This window comes from Oncorhynchus kisutch, linkage group LG8 (genome assembly GCF_002021735.2).
Source record: "Oncorhynchus kisutch isolate 150728-3 linkage group LG8, Okis_V2, whole genome shotgun sequence".
Lineage (NCBI taxonomy): Eukaryota > Metazoa > Chordata > Actinopteri > Salmoniformes > Salmonidae > Oncorhynchus > Oncorhynchus kisutch.
Window position 1 is genome coordinate 33,968,812 of NC_034181.2, and position 15,309 is coordinate 33,984,120.

A 15,309-nucleotide genomic window follows, 5' to 3' on the forward strand; every position below is an offset into this window, starting at 1 on the left:
ACATGATAGATATAATATGTTACTATTACAATGATAACAAGACCATTGAAATGATTGGGATACTTTATACACAAACAAAAATTCTATACCAAAATTACAAATTTCTTTGATTTAATTTAATTCTCTTGTTAAGACATTATGCCTAGTAAATAACAACAAGAATAACATCTTCCTGAATCATTATAATTCGATTTTTGCACTAAAATTGTTTCTTTTTTATATTATTTAATTTATATTTTTTGTATGTTTGAGTATTTTCTTATTAATACCTGTGCTTTGTTTTGTTAGACATGTTTGATGTAGCAATGTAAGTTGATTTTTGTATTATGAATAATATATATTTTTTATGTATTTAAAAAAAACGAAGTTAGGGTACCCCAACAAGCGGCCCGCAGGCCAAATGCGGTTTTATTTGCCCCCAAGCTCCTGGTGATTTTAATTGTGGAAATCTGTTCCCAAGTATTTCCACACATAATGGAGAGACAGATGATGATATACAAATGTAAGCGCAGCTTTAAATATGATGTATGTTTGTGCTCCTTGCGGTCAATCTACAAAATTGTAATTGTGTTCCGCACCGACCAGCCGCTCAAGGAAAAAATCGTTCCTCGCTTGAATCTAGTTGAATATCCCTGGGTTGAGGTAAGAGTTAGGGTTAAGTAAGGGTTATGGTAAATGTTAGTTTAAGGTTAGGGGTTAAGGTTTAGGGTCGCGACGTCCCAAGGATACCAGATAGCACGATCCTTGAAAAATTTAAGGTGGCCACCGCCATGTTTCAGAATGAAATATGTCCAAAACATTACATGTAATATTTCCGTATAGCAGTATTTACATTTCATACATTTTTCTTTATTTTGAAATAATACTTTTTGGTTGATGACACTACAGCGTGAGTTGTATTTGCTGTAAGTAGCTAGTTCCGTCTATTTACCCATAGACTAACGTATTAGCTAGCGCGAGCTAGTAGCACGCTATCCGAGGGAAGGAGCGGAATATCGGCCTTACGCGTGCCAAGTATTTGGACATTTAGCTAGTTGACTCAAAAGCTTTTTGTAAGCAACGTAAATACACATTTCATTAATGCATGGTCAACGCTGCATAGTTGGCTAATATAATGCTCGACCGTAGCATTATAGTTAGCTGTATCACATCTGAGTTAGGACAAGGCCGTGCAAAAACATAAGCATAGTTTAGCTAGCTACTGTAGCTACAGCTCATTTGAAAATATAGGCAGCCTAATTGTTTATTATGCTGCTGGTTATGAAGGTGGTGTTAACTAGTTAGCTGCATAATATGAAATGGCTCGGCAGCTATTATTACCTAGCTTGCTAACGTTAGCGAGCTCAAATAGCATTGTTACATTGTCTTAAATTCTGCAAACAACATTGTTAGTAAGCTAGCTAGATGCTCAACTGCGTCTGTCAGTGGATGTTTTTCTTTATTTCTTTACAAAATAAAACACGTCAAATATAACTAGCTAGCTTGCATGATGGAACTCATTCATGAAAGGCTACCTTTGCCAAGCCATTCACTGATCTTTGCCATAGCTGTCAAAATGAAAAGTAATGTTACAGCGTCAAATAGCTACAGTTATTATGTACAGAATTATTCATGGTTGACTTGATACAAGAATATGTCAATGTTTGATTGAATGATACATATTTGGATAGTTTTGACCATTAAAATATGAAACCAATATTGGCTAAATGATTTGATGATAATGTCTACCCGCTGCAGGTATTGTTTCCCATAAAGTAACAGTGTTACGCAATGCACCATGGGAGTGGACAACAGCATATGCAACGGCAACTTCAGAGATCCAAGTCCATCACTGGATCTGAAGCAGAAGAGCAGCAGCAGCAGACCATGGCAGTTACTCAACAGCAGGCAACAGCCAACCACCCACAATCACCTGTGACCACGTTTGCATCTGCAGCCAGCCCTTCAGCCCCCAAGTCACCCAACTACCAGATAATCATGAGCCGCAGCCCTGTCACAGGCCAGAACATGAACATCACCTTACAAAATGTCAGTCAAATGGTGACGGGCAACCAACAGATCACCCTCACCCCGCTCCCCCTCCAGAACCCAGGCTCTCCCGGCTTCCAGCACACAGCTCCGCAATGGAGGTTTGAGCATGCCCCGTCCTCCTATATCCAAGTGACCTCACCCCTGCCCCAATCCATGCAGCCCCAAAGTCCCACCCAGCACAACCCAGTACCCCTCCATCGACCTGGGGCACCCGGAGCAGGACTGAGTGTGTGTGGACAGAGCCCAACACGTTTTGTTGATACTGGCATGCTTGTGAGACAAATCAGTCTTGGCAGCCCATCTGGAAGTGGCCACTTTGTTTACCAAGAGGGGACAGGGTTGACACAGCTGGCTCCAACCACAGCTGGGCAGGTGCAGCTGCAACTGTCCTCCCCAGGGGCACCAGGCTCTGTGCGGGAACGCAGGTTGTCACAGCCTCATTTACAGACTGGAGGCACCATCCACCACCTTGGACCTCAGAGTCCTGTGGTCAGTGGCACTGCTCTGCCCACACTGGGGAGCCCAGGCCACATCACCACCTCCAACTTGCCACCTCAAATCAGCAGTATCATCCAGGGGCAGCTGGCGCGTCCCATGATATTTGAGAAGACTCTTGGTGTGGTAGCTGGAGTGGGCACAGCTGCCACAGCATCTTTCAATATGCCTTCCACCATTCCTCCTTCCAGCCCTTCCCTCACTAACCCTCCCCAAGGCATCCCCAATCCCCCCCTTACGCCTACCGGCATGAGCATGGGCTCCATCAAGAAACAGATACCCAAAAAGCTGGAGGAGATTGCACCTTCCAACCCAGAAGTGGCCCAGCTGAGGAAGCAGTGTCTGGAGCACCACACTAAGAAGATGGAGGGTCTGAAGGAGGTCTTCAAAGACTACCTGATTGAGCTGTTCTTCCTCCAGCACCTCCAGGGGAACATGATGGACTATTTGGCTTTCAAGAAGAAGCCCTGCGTCCCGCTTTTCACTTACCTGAGGCAGAACGACCTGGACCTTGAGGAGGAATCAGAAGAGGAGGAGCAGTCAGAGGTCATCAATGACGAGGTACCGTTACAGAATTGATTGATAACTTGTTGTATTGTGTCTTAAAGTCCTATATTCAGAACTTGTTATCCTGTGTTTAGGCTACATGAGTCTAGTTCAAATCTCTGTGCCACTCCCAGGTCAAGGTTGTCACTGGAAAGGATGGACAGGCGGGGACACCAGTTGCCATAGCTACACAGCTTCCACCCAATGTTTCAGCAGCATTCTCTTCCCAGCAGCAGTTCCAGGTGAAGAACGGTGATGGGGCACCAAGTGACTGCAACCTCTATAACCAGAGCGGATGGAACGGATTTATCGTTGTTTTAAATGTTTCCTTTTTTATCTCTTGGAAGACCATTTTTGATCTCTTGTATCCAAGCTCTTGTTAACCCTTGGATATGTCTCCTCAGGTCCACCTGGGAGCATCAGGCAGCATGACAAACCCAGGGGACATGGATGCCTTTAAGAGGCAACAGGCAATGGCACACGCAGGTAGGGCAAGGACAGCACACTCCCGTGGCCTTTTTGTTGGTTTGTTTCCTCCCCCTTTTCGTTCTTTTTGTTGTTGTTTTTTGTTTTGTTTTCTTACCTCAAATTGCTTCTGCTTTTAGATATTTGGCATCTTCTACTAGCGCTGTGTGTAGAAGTCTTAACCCGAGGAAGGAGAGGTGGTCTGTATGGTGTACAGAAAGTAATTTCTGTTTGCCGAGTGTCTTTTTCTCGTTATGAGGGTATTGTGTGTTTTAAATCCCAGATCAGGCTAAGAGGTCCCGGATTGAAGTTGGTCGCCATAGAATGATTTTCCAGCATCCTGGTGTTTTAGGATCACCTGGCGTTCCACTCCAGCAGCTTATGCCGACAGCGCAAGGTAGGAGTGCTACTACCAGGCCGTTATGTGTTCTGTTCAATGCTGCTGGACGTGTCATCAATCCTATGAGACAAACTGAATTCCAACAGCGTCCCATTGTCTCCAACGAAACCTCAAAGCAGCATCAACAAAGCGATCTTCATCCATCCGCTGGACAGACACCCCAGGAAGTTCAGGCATAGCTCTCCCAGCACTCTCTCTCTCTCTCTAGAACAAGGGATAAAATGGGGAAGAAGAAAAAAAAAAGTCTGAAGAAAGGAGTAGCCTCACTGGGAAGATGCCATGTCTTATGATTTGACTTTTATGTTTTATTGATCATCCGTCTCCATCCGTTTCTATTGTCAAATGTGTTCTTCTCGAGCGTCTGTTTGGACGGACTTTCCTGTGCCGTTGGAGCTTTGGCTAATTCGCAAGCGGATCACGGAAAGTAAGAAAGGAGGAACCCTGGGAAAAAACAAAATGTATCTTTCCAGTGGGGCATGTTTGCTCATTCGGTGATTGCTTTTTTGTTCTTCCTTTTTTATACTCATCATTCTCATCCCTCTGTCTCCTGCACCCCCCTCCCTCTCCGTTGTCCATCATTGCATTGTCAACATGGATTCACAATGCATTTCAATACTAAATTCAGTTATCAGTCATCAAGAGCATCCGTTGTTTCCTTTTCTTGTTCCATCATGCTCATCCTTTGTTGGTTTCCCCCATCTGTTTCCATGGCATACCGTTCTGACTTGGCCTCTTTCCCCCCAGTTGTAGTAGGAAGGAGGGGAGCCGTGTGGAGGAAGCTTGATGCAGTCATGACATGTCACAGGTTGGCGTGGTGTATGTCAGGGCCAGGTGTTGATGTGGTCTAGGGGATGATGTGAGTGATGGTCAGGGAGGTAAGACAGGTGCTGCTCAGTCTGTGTGCACAGCTCCGCTCAGCCCTGCTGTCTGCAAGATCACATGTGTGTCCTCCTGCTCACTCCTTTGCTTTGCTTTGCTATGGTCTGTGACCACAAAACTAGAGGCAAGTATTTGCCAGCATTCCAGCTAGGCATGACATTGCTTCATGCATGCTGAACATATGGTGTTTTTGTGATGGTGATTGCTCAATTTATTTTATTTTTTCCTCCCCACTGTTTTTATATTTTCAATATTTTCTGTTTCATTTGATTTTTAACCCTTTCTTCTCAGTCCCTCTGCTGAAACTGTTTATGCATGATTAGTTCTGCTGTTTTAATCACATTCTCTTCTCTTAACATTTTAAAGATAATGTTTTTATTTTTGCATTAACAAAAGTAGTATTTTATTTGAAGGACATGTAGATGATCACATTGATTTTGTTTCTTCTGTAACCATTGTTCTTTATCATTTTCATGAATGTTCTCTCTTCGTCAACAGTAAGAAATACACTGCTGTTGACTCATAGTACATCCAATTGAGACGTTCTGGGTCGCTGGTACCATAGATGGAGCAGTAAACACTATCGTTTTAGAATCAGATGATCACGTTCAGTCAGTACTGAAATGTATTGGCTTAAGAATGAGGCACAAAATGCCCTTTGGCCTGAGTACAGCTCAGTCCCCCTTTAGTGCTCACCTGAATCTCAGTCCAGTGCAGAGTGTAGTGTTTTTAACAGGCCATTATTTTAGAGAGAGCAGGATTGGTATGGACAGAGAAACAGTAACTCACAGCCGCACCTTGTTATTCTTTCCCTCTCTCTGCTCCTTTCCTTGTTTTCCCTATGACTTGGTTACTGTGCACCAGGCGGGATGCCCCCCAACCCACAGTCAGTTCAGATCCCCGGGCAGAAGCAGAACCAGCCGCTCTATGACCCGTCTAAAGGGCCTCCGGTGCAGAACGCTGCCAGCCTGCACACCCCTCCCCCCCAGCTGCCAGGTCGCCTCCCACAGGGCGCCCTCTCCATGGCAGGCCTGCCCATGGCTCTCTCTCAGCAGTCACAGCTGTTGGAGAGCTCACCCCAGGCCACCAACCTGCTTCAGGCCCAGGTGAAAGTGCAGGGGGCCGGCCCCATCATGGCTCCAGTAAACCACCACACACAGCTCCAGCAGCAGATGCAGTCTGGCCTTCACCTCCAGATGCAGGCTCAGCAGCTACAGCAGCCTCAGCCCATGCTGCAGCCAGGACAGGCGGTGAGTCCAAAGGATAACTTCCAAACATTGCATGTTTTTGGTTTTGTTCATCGGTTTGTAGATCAACGGTTTGCCTTCTCTCTCTCCTCCCTTGATCAGACTGTGGCTCTTGCTCGTCCTGGAGCAGAGTCCAACCAACCTGGCCAAAGAATGATGATCAACTCCCTGTCTAACCCCTCCATGTCTCCTGCCCCCCTCAATGTTCCCAACTCACTCCCCTCCCCCCACACCATTAGCCCCCTCCGCCATCCCGGGTCCAACATCACCCCTGCCACACAGTCCAAACTGGCCGGGCCCAACAGCACTTCCACTATCAAAATGGGTGGCTTTGTTCAGGGCTCAGGTATGCAGTCATCAGAAGGGAGCTCACAGGACAAACAAGCTGAGCAGACCAAACTGGTGAGGAGTTGGTTCAGAAAAACCTATGACTCTGCAAGAGCTTTTGTGTTCAGACTGTGTTTCATACTCTTTCAGGTGCTTTTGTGTTCAGACTGCATTTCATACTGTTCAGGTGCTTTTATGTTCAGACTGATCAGGTGCTTCCGTGTTCAGACTGCTCATGATGTGACCTCTGACCCCCCAGGAGTGCCAGGTGCACCAGCGTATCTCTGAGCTGAGGAAAGAGGGCCAGTGGTCAGCCAGCAGGCTGCCCAAGCTCATGGAGTCCTCTCGGCCCAAGTCCCACTGGGACTACCTACTGGAGGAGATGCAGTGGATGGCAGCTGACTTTGCCCAGGAGAGGAGGTGGAAGATGGCTGCTGCCAAGAAGGTATGATGCCATAGTCCTCTTGGTGTACTGTTACTGCAGTACTGTCGTTGTTAAGATTTCAGTACACGATCATAACTGCATATGACATATTCCCCATTCCCCAGCTGGTTCGCACCTGTTCCCGTTACCATGATGAGCAGAAGAAAATGGAAGCGAAGTTCAAGAAAGAGGAAGAACTGAGGCTTCGTCACATTGCTAGCACCATCGCTAGAGAGGTGGAGTTCTTCTGGTCCAACATTGAGCAGGTGAGTTTCTCTTGATGTGAACTGTTCCATTGTTGTCCTTATTAATTTCAAGAGTGTGATCCACTCTGTCCATCCTAATTAATTTGTTCCATTTGGTTTCTCTCAGGTTGTCGAAATAAAACTACAGTTTGAGATTTATGAGAAGAGACTGAAAATGCTCAGCCTGCAGAGAGCATCGAGTAAGGGTGAGAGTTTATTTAAGAGCCTTTTGAAATGGTTTTACTACAAGCTAACTTTCATATAATATCTATTGAATATATTGGTTGTTCCTTGTGTCACAGGACAAGATGTTAAACCTACTCAGTCGACAGCAGATAAAGCTGAAAAAGACGTAGGTGCTGCATTGACTTCCTGGCTCTTGTCCAAATTATCCAGACATAATCTAATATTTTTTGGGGGTGATATGACACTTATTTAAAATGTATCTTATTCACAGGAACCCACTATGTCATCAAGGAAGCGAAAGTCCAGCACTTCATTGGCTGAAGAAGGTATCTGTCAAAAATATACTGAACAAAAATATAAACCCAACATGTAAAGTGTTAGTCACATGTTTCATGAGCTGAAATAAAAGATCCCAGAAATTGTCCATATGCACAAAAAGTTTATTCTCTCAAATGAGTTTACATCCCTGTTTGTGAGCAATTCTCCATTGCCAATATAATCCTTCCACCTGACAGGTGTGGCATATCAAGGAGCTGATTAAACAGCATGATCATTACATAGGTGCACCTTGTGCTGGGGACAATAAAAGGCCACTCTAAAATGTGCAGTTTTGTCAAACAACACAATGCCACAGATGTGTCATGTTTTGAGTGAGTGTGCAATTGGCATGCTGACTGCAGGAATGTCCAACATAGCTGTTACCAGAGAATAGAATGTTAATTTCTCTACCATAAGCCGCCTCCAACGTTGTTTTAGAGAATTTGGCAGTATGTCCAACTGGCTTCACAACCGCAGACCACGTGTAACCACGCCAGCCCAGGACCTCCACATCCGGCTTCTTCACCTTCGGGATCGTCTGAGACCAGCCACCCAGACAGTTGATGAAACTGAGGAGTATTTATGTCTGTAATAAAGCCCTTTTGTGGGGAAAAACTCATTCTGATTGGCTGGGCCTGGCTCCCAGTGAGTGAGCCTGGCTCCCAAGTGGGCACCCACCTGTCCAGTCATACAAAATTCATAGATTAGGGCCTAATGAATTTATTTCAATTGACTGATTTCCTTATATGAACTGTAACTCAGAAAGGTCGTTGAAATTGTTTCATTTATATTTGTGTTCAGTATAGATGTAATTTTGTTTAGGCTTTGAGCAGGTGGGTGCCAACAGGTGCCCTCTTGCATTGAACAGTTGTTTGAGCACAAGTTATCCTGTAACTTGTCTATGGCTGTGTTCTCTCTTACAGTTCAGGATGAGGAGAGCACCATAGAGGAGCAGGAAGCGATGGAGGTGACAGCTGATCAGAGGGCAGAGTTGGCCGATCTGGCTAAAGATGGTCAGCATGACACACCTTTTTCTCACCAGAACCAGTGATGGATTTAGCCCGATGACCTTTATTTAATGGTGTTTTCTTTAAAACATGTCATGTTTATAAGTGCCCCTTGGGTTTTGTCTATGCTGAGCCTTTCCTCTCTGTCTTGTACCGTTCTCAGCTGAGATGCCTCTGGATGCGTTGGTGAAACAGTATGCTGGTGCCTACACTGACAACTTTGACTGGCCCCAGCCTGCCCCACCGAGTGATGAGGAGGACCGGGAGGAGACTGAAGGTACACTTAAACTCTACATGTAAACTCCATCTCTGTGTACCCGTCTTGCTCGGTGCCGTGTGATTGTTGATATGCCAAGATGATTAGTTTCAAAGCAAAAGTATTTGTGGACGGGTGGTGTTCTCTCTGTAGTGCTGATGTGGTTATTGTTCCATCTCAGAGATGGAGTCCTCTCTGGACAGCCCCCACGAGGCTGTAGTGATAGACTCTCTGCTCAGTGTGGACCAGTATCGAGGTTCTGACAAGGCCTGCCCCCCTGGTGCTGACGGGAAGCCTAAGAAGGACATAGCAGAGGTGGCAGCCGCCACAGAACTCATCCTACCCAAGGGCAGTGCCAGGACCACCTCTTCTGTGAGTCCTCACATCTCAGCCTCACACTGACCCAGTGGTTCACTGTTGGGTGTCATATAACCAGTTTGAGAATGAGAGGAATTTGGCAAGATTAATTAAATAACAAAATTGCTTATAAACTTAATCTACAGTTTTAGAGGACAGTTAGTGGGTTACTATGTACAAACAGGGAATCATTATGACCCTTTGCTATGTATCTCAGGTCCGCAGCCAGGCTCCTTTCCTGCTGCACGGATCACTGCGTGAGTACCAGCAGATTGGAGTGGACTGGCTAGCCAGCCTCCACAAGAAACACCTCAACGGCATCCTAGCAGACGAGACTGCACTGGGCAAGACCGTGCAGATTGTGGCCTACCTGGCCCATCTGGCCTGTCAAGAGGGTAATCTAACCTAATGCTGAAATAGGTTATTCAATGCTTCTTTTATGTTTCTGTATGTAGACATTCATATAGACTTATTTTAATTTTTTTAAATGTAGGTATCTGGGGCCCCCACCTAGTTGTGGTGAGGACGTGTAAGATGCTGAGCTGGGAGATGGAGTTTAAACGCTGGTGTCCTGGCCTCAAGATCCTCCTCTACCTTGGCAACAGACATGAATGCAGAGCAAAGAGAAGGGTAACTACTAATGATCTGTTTCAATAGGACCTTTTTCAATAGACAGACCCATGAGATTGGGTCCATTCCAGCAGAGAGACTTTGGGCAGGACAGCAGCACCAAATGTGACACAGTAAATCATGGACACTTCTCATGAATACAATGCCATAAAGATGTACATTTTCTTCTCTTTTTGTCTTATTTCAAATGCCCTTGTGTACCAGTTTGTATTTGTCTGTCCATAACTTGTCGTGTTGTTGATGTGTCTCCAGTGGTGGGCGGAGGCCAATAGCTTCCATGTGTGTGTGACGTCCTATAAGCTGCTGCTGAAGGACCAGAACCACTTCCTGAGAAGGAGGTGGAAACACCTGGTCCTGGATGAGGTGCAGCTCATTAAGAACATGTCTGAGAAACACTGGGAAACCATCTTTGCTCTCAAGAGGTGAACAACTCTTATTTGAGATTAGCTCTGTGGTTACACCCAATCACAGACTGGTCTGCCGAGGGCTTTTCGGTGACAGCTTAGTTAGCATGAAATGAAGGCTAAACTCTGAAATGTGTTATTTTTTTACCTTGTGGTTTTCCATGCATTTTAAATTGTTTGCGACTAAGAGAAACAACTAAAACTAATGATGTGTTGTTGTGGTTTGTGTTTCCAGTCAGCAGAGGATCCTCCTGATCAACACTCCACTACACAACACACTGAAGGAGCTGTGGACCATGATCCACTTCCTCCTGCCAGGCATCACCAGACCCTACACAGACTTCCCTGTCAAGCCAGGCACAGACCAGAACCAGGACTACTGCCACAAACTGGTCATTCGCCTACACAGGGTCAGTAGGGGTACAACCAAACGCTCATCTTTCTAATCCTTGTGTGTTTAGAGATTGTCAGTAGTCACTGATATCATAGATCTCGATGGCAGTTTAGTTGTGGTGTGAAGTTGTTTATCATTCCTAATGTGTGTGTTTCATCATTAAAGAAGACATCTTGCTTAACATTGGTGGTCAGTATGATTCCCATTTACCAGGGCATAGCTGTTCATACCTAGTTACCAATTGATCTGACATCATTTCTCCTCTCCTCTCCAGATGATCCAACCCTTCATTCTGAGGCGCTGTAAGAGGGACGTGGAGAAGCAGCTCCCTAAGAAGTATGAACACATCCTCAAGTGTCGCCTGTCCAGCAGACAGAGGAGCATGTATGAAGATATCCTCACTCAGCCAGGGTGAGTCGGGCCTCCAGACACCACAGTTCCTCAGCCTAATGTATGGACAACCTGATTGCATTTTGTCCTATTCTTGTAGACTGAATATTTGAGCACAGGTTCAACGGTAGAAATGCATGAGGATTCTTTGGTTATTAACAGAGCATGGTTGCACCGATGTTAAATTCACTTGCCCTGTTTCTGAATGTCTGGTCCTCTGTCTGCCCCTAGAGCCCAGGAGGCGTTGAAGCCGGGTCATTTTGTGAGTGTGCTGCAGGTGCTGCTGCAGCTGCAGAGGATCTGTAACCACCCAGACCTGGTAAACATCAGGGAGACCAGCAGCTCCTACGTGTGTTTGTCTCTGCAGTACAACACCCCTTCCCTGGTGCTGGGAGCCCTGCAGGAGGACCAACGCACGGTAGGACTAGGAGGGTGCCAGTATCACACAGCGATTATTTTATTTCATTAGTACTGCTCACCCGAATGACGTACAATGAAATTGATTAAATTGGTTTTGATTTATCTCTAGGTCTTTATCTGACAACTTAGTCTCCACCTACATTCAGAACACGTTTTGTCCTTTTCTAGAGCTTGGACCTGTCCCTGTTTGACCTGATCAGTAATGAGAACAGACTGACACGCTACGAGACGGAGGAGGTTCTACCCAAACTCAAAGTCACCCGTCAGCTGATCGAGGAGCTCCACAGAACCCCGGACCCACCGGCCAGGCCCAAGCCCTGCAAGATCAAACCCATGAGGTCTGTGCGCTGCCTTTCACATCACATGGAAACCATAATACACACCACATGACATGGATGATTACATTCTGTTTCTGACGAAAATGCAGAATGAAGTATATTTTTGATATACTAGGCTGACTTGCTTGACCTTTTCATTGAATCTATGATTTGATTGACAGGTTGTTCCAGCCAGTGCAGTATGGTACCAAGCCAGAGGGTCGTCTAGTGCCCATGAGTAGTACTGTGGGTCAGCAGCGTCCTCCAGCCACCACTACCCCCGACACCTCCACCGCCCATCAGTCAGCCCAGACCAGGGGCAAGTCCCCAGTCACCACCACTACCGCCACACAGGGTAAGACCTCACTATAGATCCCTATAACAAGGGTGCACCTTGGTATGCACAGGGGTTCACACTGTTTTCAAGTTGAATAACTTGATGATGTAAATCAAACATTTATCTTAATGTGTTTTGATAATTGAGGTTGATTATTTACAGTATTTTTGCAGTGTGTATCACACAGATAATTGCATGATACTACCATGTAATGGCATGTGTGATTTTAGTCTGTCATGACACTAAAAACTGCATTTTAGTGAAGTTAATTAAACTAAATGCATATTGTGTCATTACCGCCTTTTACATTTTGAAATGGTCTGGTTTATGCACGTGTAACTTTAAAAGATGGGGTCATCAACGTAATTTTGGAAAAAAATCTACAAAACATTTTACTGCTCCAAATGTATTCTGAAGCAGGGAAGTCGAAGGTGAATTTGCCCAGGGATGGGCAACTTTGATGGGGGTGGGGGCCATCAAAAATGGGAACTCTCCATGAGGGGATGCCGTGGCTCGCGGGTGTGCATACATGAGGTCAGAGCCGGCCCTAACTGTTTGGGGACACTAAGTGAAATTTTGCAAGCAACATATTTTAGGTACCTCCTTGACAGTGAAGAGAGAAAAAAGGTAAGGTGAGATAGTCAATTTCCTGCAAATCTACACATTTTTAAAACAAGTTTGCTGCAATTTTACATATTTAGCTATGGAGCGGAGAGAAGATTTAGCAATTTTATAACTCATTTCATGCAATTCTACTCATTTTGCCATGATGGCGGAGAGAAAAATGTGTAGTTTTTTTATAGCTAATTTCCTCCAAGTCAACACATTTTACTGACATGGGCTACTTATTTGACTGTCAGTGACTGACATAACAAGAGAAAAACTGCTGATTCACAACCACATTTTAAACTTGCACTTTGTGTATTATACTATTCTAACTCTCCACAGTACGTTGAGACACCCGACTGAGTTCCATAATCAAAAAATTATAATAATTGGAAATTGATCTGCGGGCCTACAACGTCTGCCAGTTGCCCATCCCTGTTCTGGACCTATCTATCCCAGACCGGTATAAACCAAACCTATGTGATGGACCCACCACCCTCAGGTTGTGCTGTTGAATTAACTGACACGTTGTTTCAGTCCCTTCCTAACAGTTAGCCCATTCCAAACCCCCTTGTACTTCACAGTGGCTGGGACGGCTATTCAGAAAGCCCAGACTACCTCTGCAGCCACCGGCACCACTGGGTCTGCTGTAGGCTCCTCTGGGAGCGCTGCCACTGGCCAGCATGTGGTGGGGACTGTGGCCCTGGGCCAGGCTCTGTGTGGTGCAGCCCAGCCCACTCTGCCTGGCATTGTCCAGGTCCACAGGCCATCCCTAGGCCCCACCCATGCCATCCAGCCCAGCCTGGTTCCACAGAGGCTGGTTCTAACGTCCCAGGCCCAGGCAAGGTTGCCTAGTAAGTGGCCCCCTCCCCTCCCTCCAACGTTTCCCTCCACTTTCGGCTCAACAGATAGGGCTGCTCTGACAACAGGCCTCTCTCTCTCTCTGGGACACTGCTGATGTGTGTTTGGGTCTTGGCTTTTAAAGAAACAGCACTTCTTTCTGTGTAAATACAAAAATCTATGTCATTGTGGAATTATAGTATTAGAATATTATTATCATGTTAACAGTATTGTTTGATATAGTTTTAAAGGTAGAAAACATATTCAGGTTTACAGCTATGGCATTTCCATTGTCCTGTTTTATTGCAGCGTATCAATGAGTGAAGATAAAAAGCACTTTAAAAATGAGAACTACAGCCACATCAGCAGCATCCCCAAACAGCCCCCTCAGTATCTCTTCTGAAACCTGCATGTCCACAACCCAACGTCTGCTGCCATGATAGACCACAAAAGACTGTTTTAACCATTTGAAAATTATATTCCCCCACCCCTAAATATTGGTTCTCCCATTTTACTAATATTTTGCCTCTTATCAGCTCAGCTGCAGGAAGGGATCCTAAATCTTTGGTTCCTCTGTTTGTTGATGTCGTTTTTTCTGGTTTATTTTGACTCTGAAGTAGAGGTCGACCGATAATGATTTTTCAACGCCGATACCGATTATTGGAGGACCCCAAAAAAAACAGATACCAATTAATCGGCCAATTTACATTTAAAAACATTTTTATTTTATTTGTAATAATGACAATTACAACAATACTGAATGAACACTTATTTTCATTTAATATAATACATCAATAAAATCTATTTAGACTCAAATAAATAATGAAACCTGTTCAATTTGGTTTAAATAATGCAAAAACAAAGTGTTGGAGAAGAAAGTAAAAGTGCAATATGTGCCATGTAAGAAAGCTAACGTTTAAGTTCCTTGCTCAGAACATGAGAACATATGAAAGCTGGTGGTTCCTTTTAACATGAGTCTTCAATATTTCCAGGTTGTAGGTTAGGTTGTAGTTATTATAGGACTATTTCTCTCTATACCATTTGTATTTCATTAACCTTTGACTATTGGATGTTCTTATAGGCACTTTAGTATTGCCAGTGTAACAGTATAGCTTCCGTCTCTCTCCTCGCTCCTACCTGGGCTCGATCCAGGAACACATCGACAACAGCCACCTTCGAAGCAGCGTTACCCATGCAAAGCAAGGGGAACAACAACTCCAAGTCTCAGAGCGAATGACGTTTGAAACGCTATTAGCGCGCACCCCGCTAACAAGCAAGCCATTTCACATCGGTTACACCAGCCTAATCTTGGGAGTTGATAGGCTTGAAGTCATAAACAGCGCAATGCTTCAAGAACAACAAAGAGCTGCTGGCAAAATGCACGAATGTGCTGTTTGAATGAATGCTTACGAGCCTGCTGGTGCCTACCACCGCTCAGTCAGACTGCTCTATCAAATCATAGACTTAATTATAACATAATAACACACAGAAATAGGAGCCTTTGGTCTCATTAATATGGTCGAATCCAGAAAGTATAATCTCGAAAACAAGACGTTTATTCTTTCAGTGAAATACGGAACCGTTCCGTATTTTATCTAACGGGTGGCATCCATGAGTCTAAATATTCCTGTTACATTGCACAAACTTCAATGTTATTTCATAATTACGTAAAATTCTGGCAAATTAGGCGGCCCAAACTGTTGCATATACACTGACTCTGCGTGCAATGCACGCAAGAGAAGTGACACGATTTCACCTGGTTAATATTGCCTGCTAACCTGGATTTAT

General features: G+C 44.9%; 1 protein-coding gene across 10 annotated transcripts in view; it reads left to right on the forward strand.

The window, feature by feature from the left end:
- The first annotated feature begins 526 nt into the window (after positions 1-526).
- Positions 527-15,309, forward strand: part of LOC109895823 (E1A-binding protein p400-like) — a 29,159-nt gene continuing 14,376 nt past the window's right edge. For 4 of the 10 annotated variants that reach the window (XM_031830164.1, XM_031830170.1, XM_031830167.1 and 1 more), the window contains exons 1-24: positions 744-905; positions 1,738-3,087; positions 3,207-3,314; positions 3,477-3,558; positions 3,821-3,934; positions 5,681-6,066; positions 6,166-6,465; positions 6,650-6,835; positions 6,940-7,080; positions 7,187-7,265; positions 7,362-7,411; positions 7,517-7,571; positions 8,487-8,576; positions 8,734-8,847; positions 9,008-9,198; positions 9,401-9,578; positions 9,677-9,813; positions 10,066-10,235; positions 10,453-10,627; positions 10,886-11,022; positions 11,233-11,419; positions 11,590-11,759; positions 11,921-12,093; positions 13,266-13,535. In XM_031830164.1, coding sequence (XP_031686024.1) covers positions 1,771-3,087; positions 3,207-3,314; positions 3,477-3,558; positions 3,821-3,934; positions 5,681-6,066; positions 6,166-6,465; positions 6,650-6,835; positions 6,940-7,080; positions 7,187-7,265; positions 7,362-7,411; positions 7,517-7,571; positions 8,487-8,576; positions 8,734-8,847; positions 9,008-9,198; positions 9,401-9,578; positions 9,677-9,813; positions 10,066-10,235; positions 10,453-10,627; positions 10,886-11,022; positions 11,233-11,419; positions 11,590-11,759; positions 11,921-12,093; positions 13,266-13,535 — 4,810 coding nt within the window. In that variant the 5' untranslated portion in view covers positions 744-905; positions 1,738-1,770. Of the gene's footprint in view, positions 643-743; positions 1,053-1,737; positions 3,088-3,206; positions 3,315-3,476; positions 3,559-3,820; positions 3,935-5,680; positions 6,067-6,165; positions 6,466-6,649; positions 6,836-6,939; positions 7,081-7,186; positions 7,266-7,361; positions 7,412-7,516; positions 7,572-8,486; positions 8,577-8,733; positions 8,848-9,007; positions 9,199-9,400; positions 9,579-9,676; positions 9,814-10,065; positions 10,236-10,452; positions 10,628-10,885; positions 11,023-11,232; positions 11,420-11,589; positions 11,760-11,920; positions 12,094-13,265; positions 13,536-15,309 lie in introns of those variants that run through there. The other 6 variants (XM_031830171.1, XM_031830172.1, XM_031830165.1 and 3 more) reach the window with 5 other exon arrangements.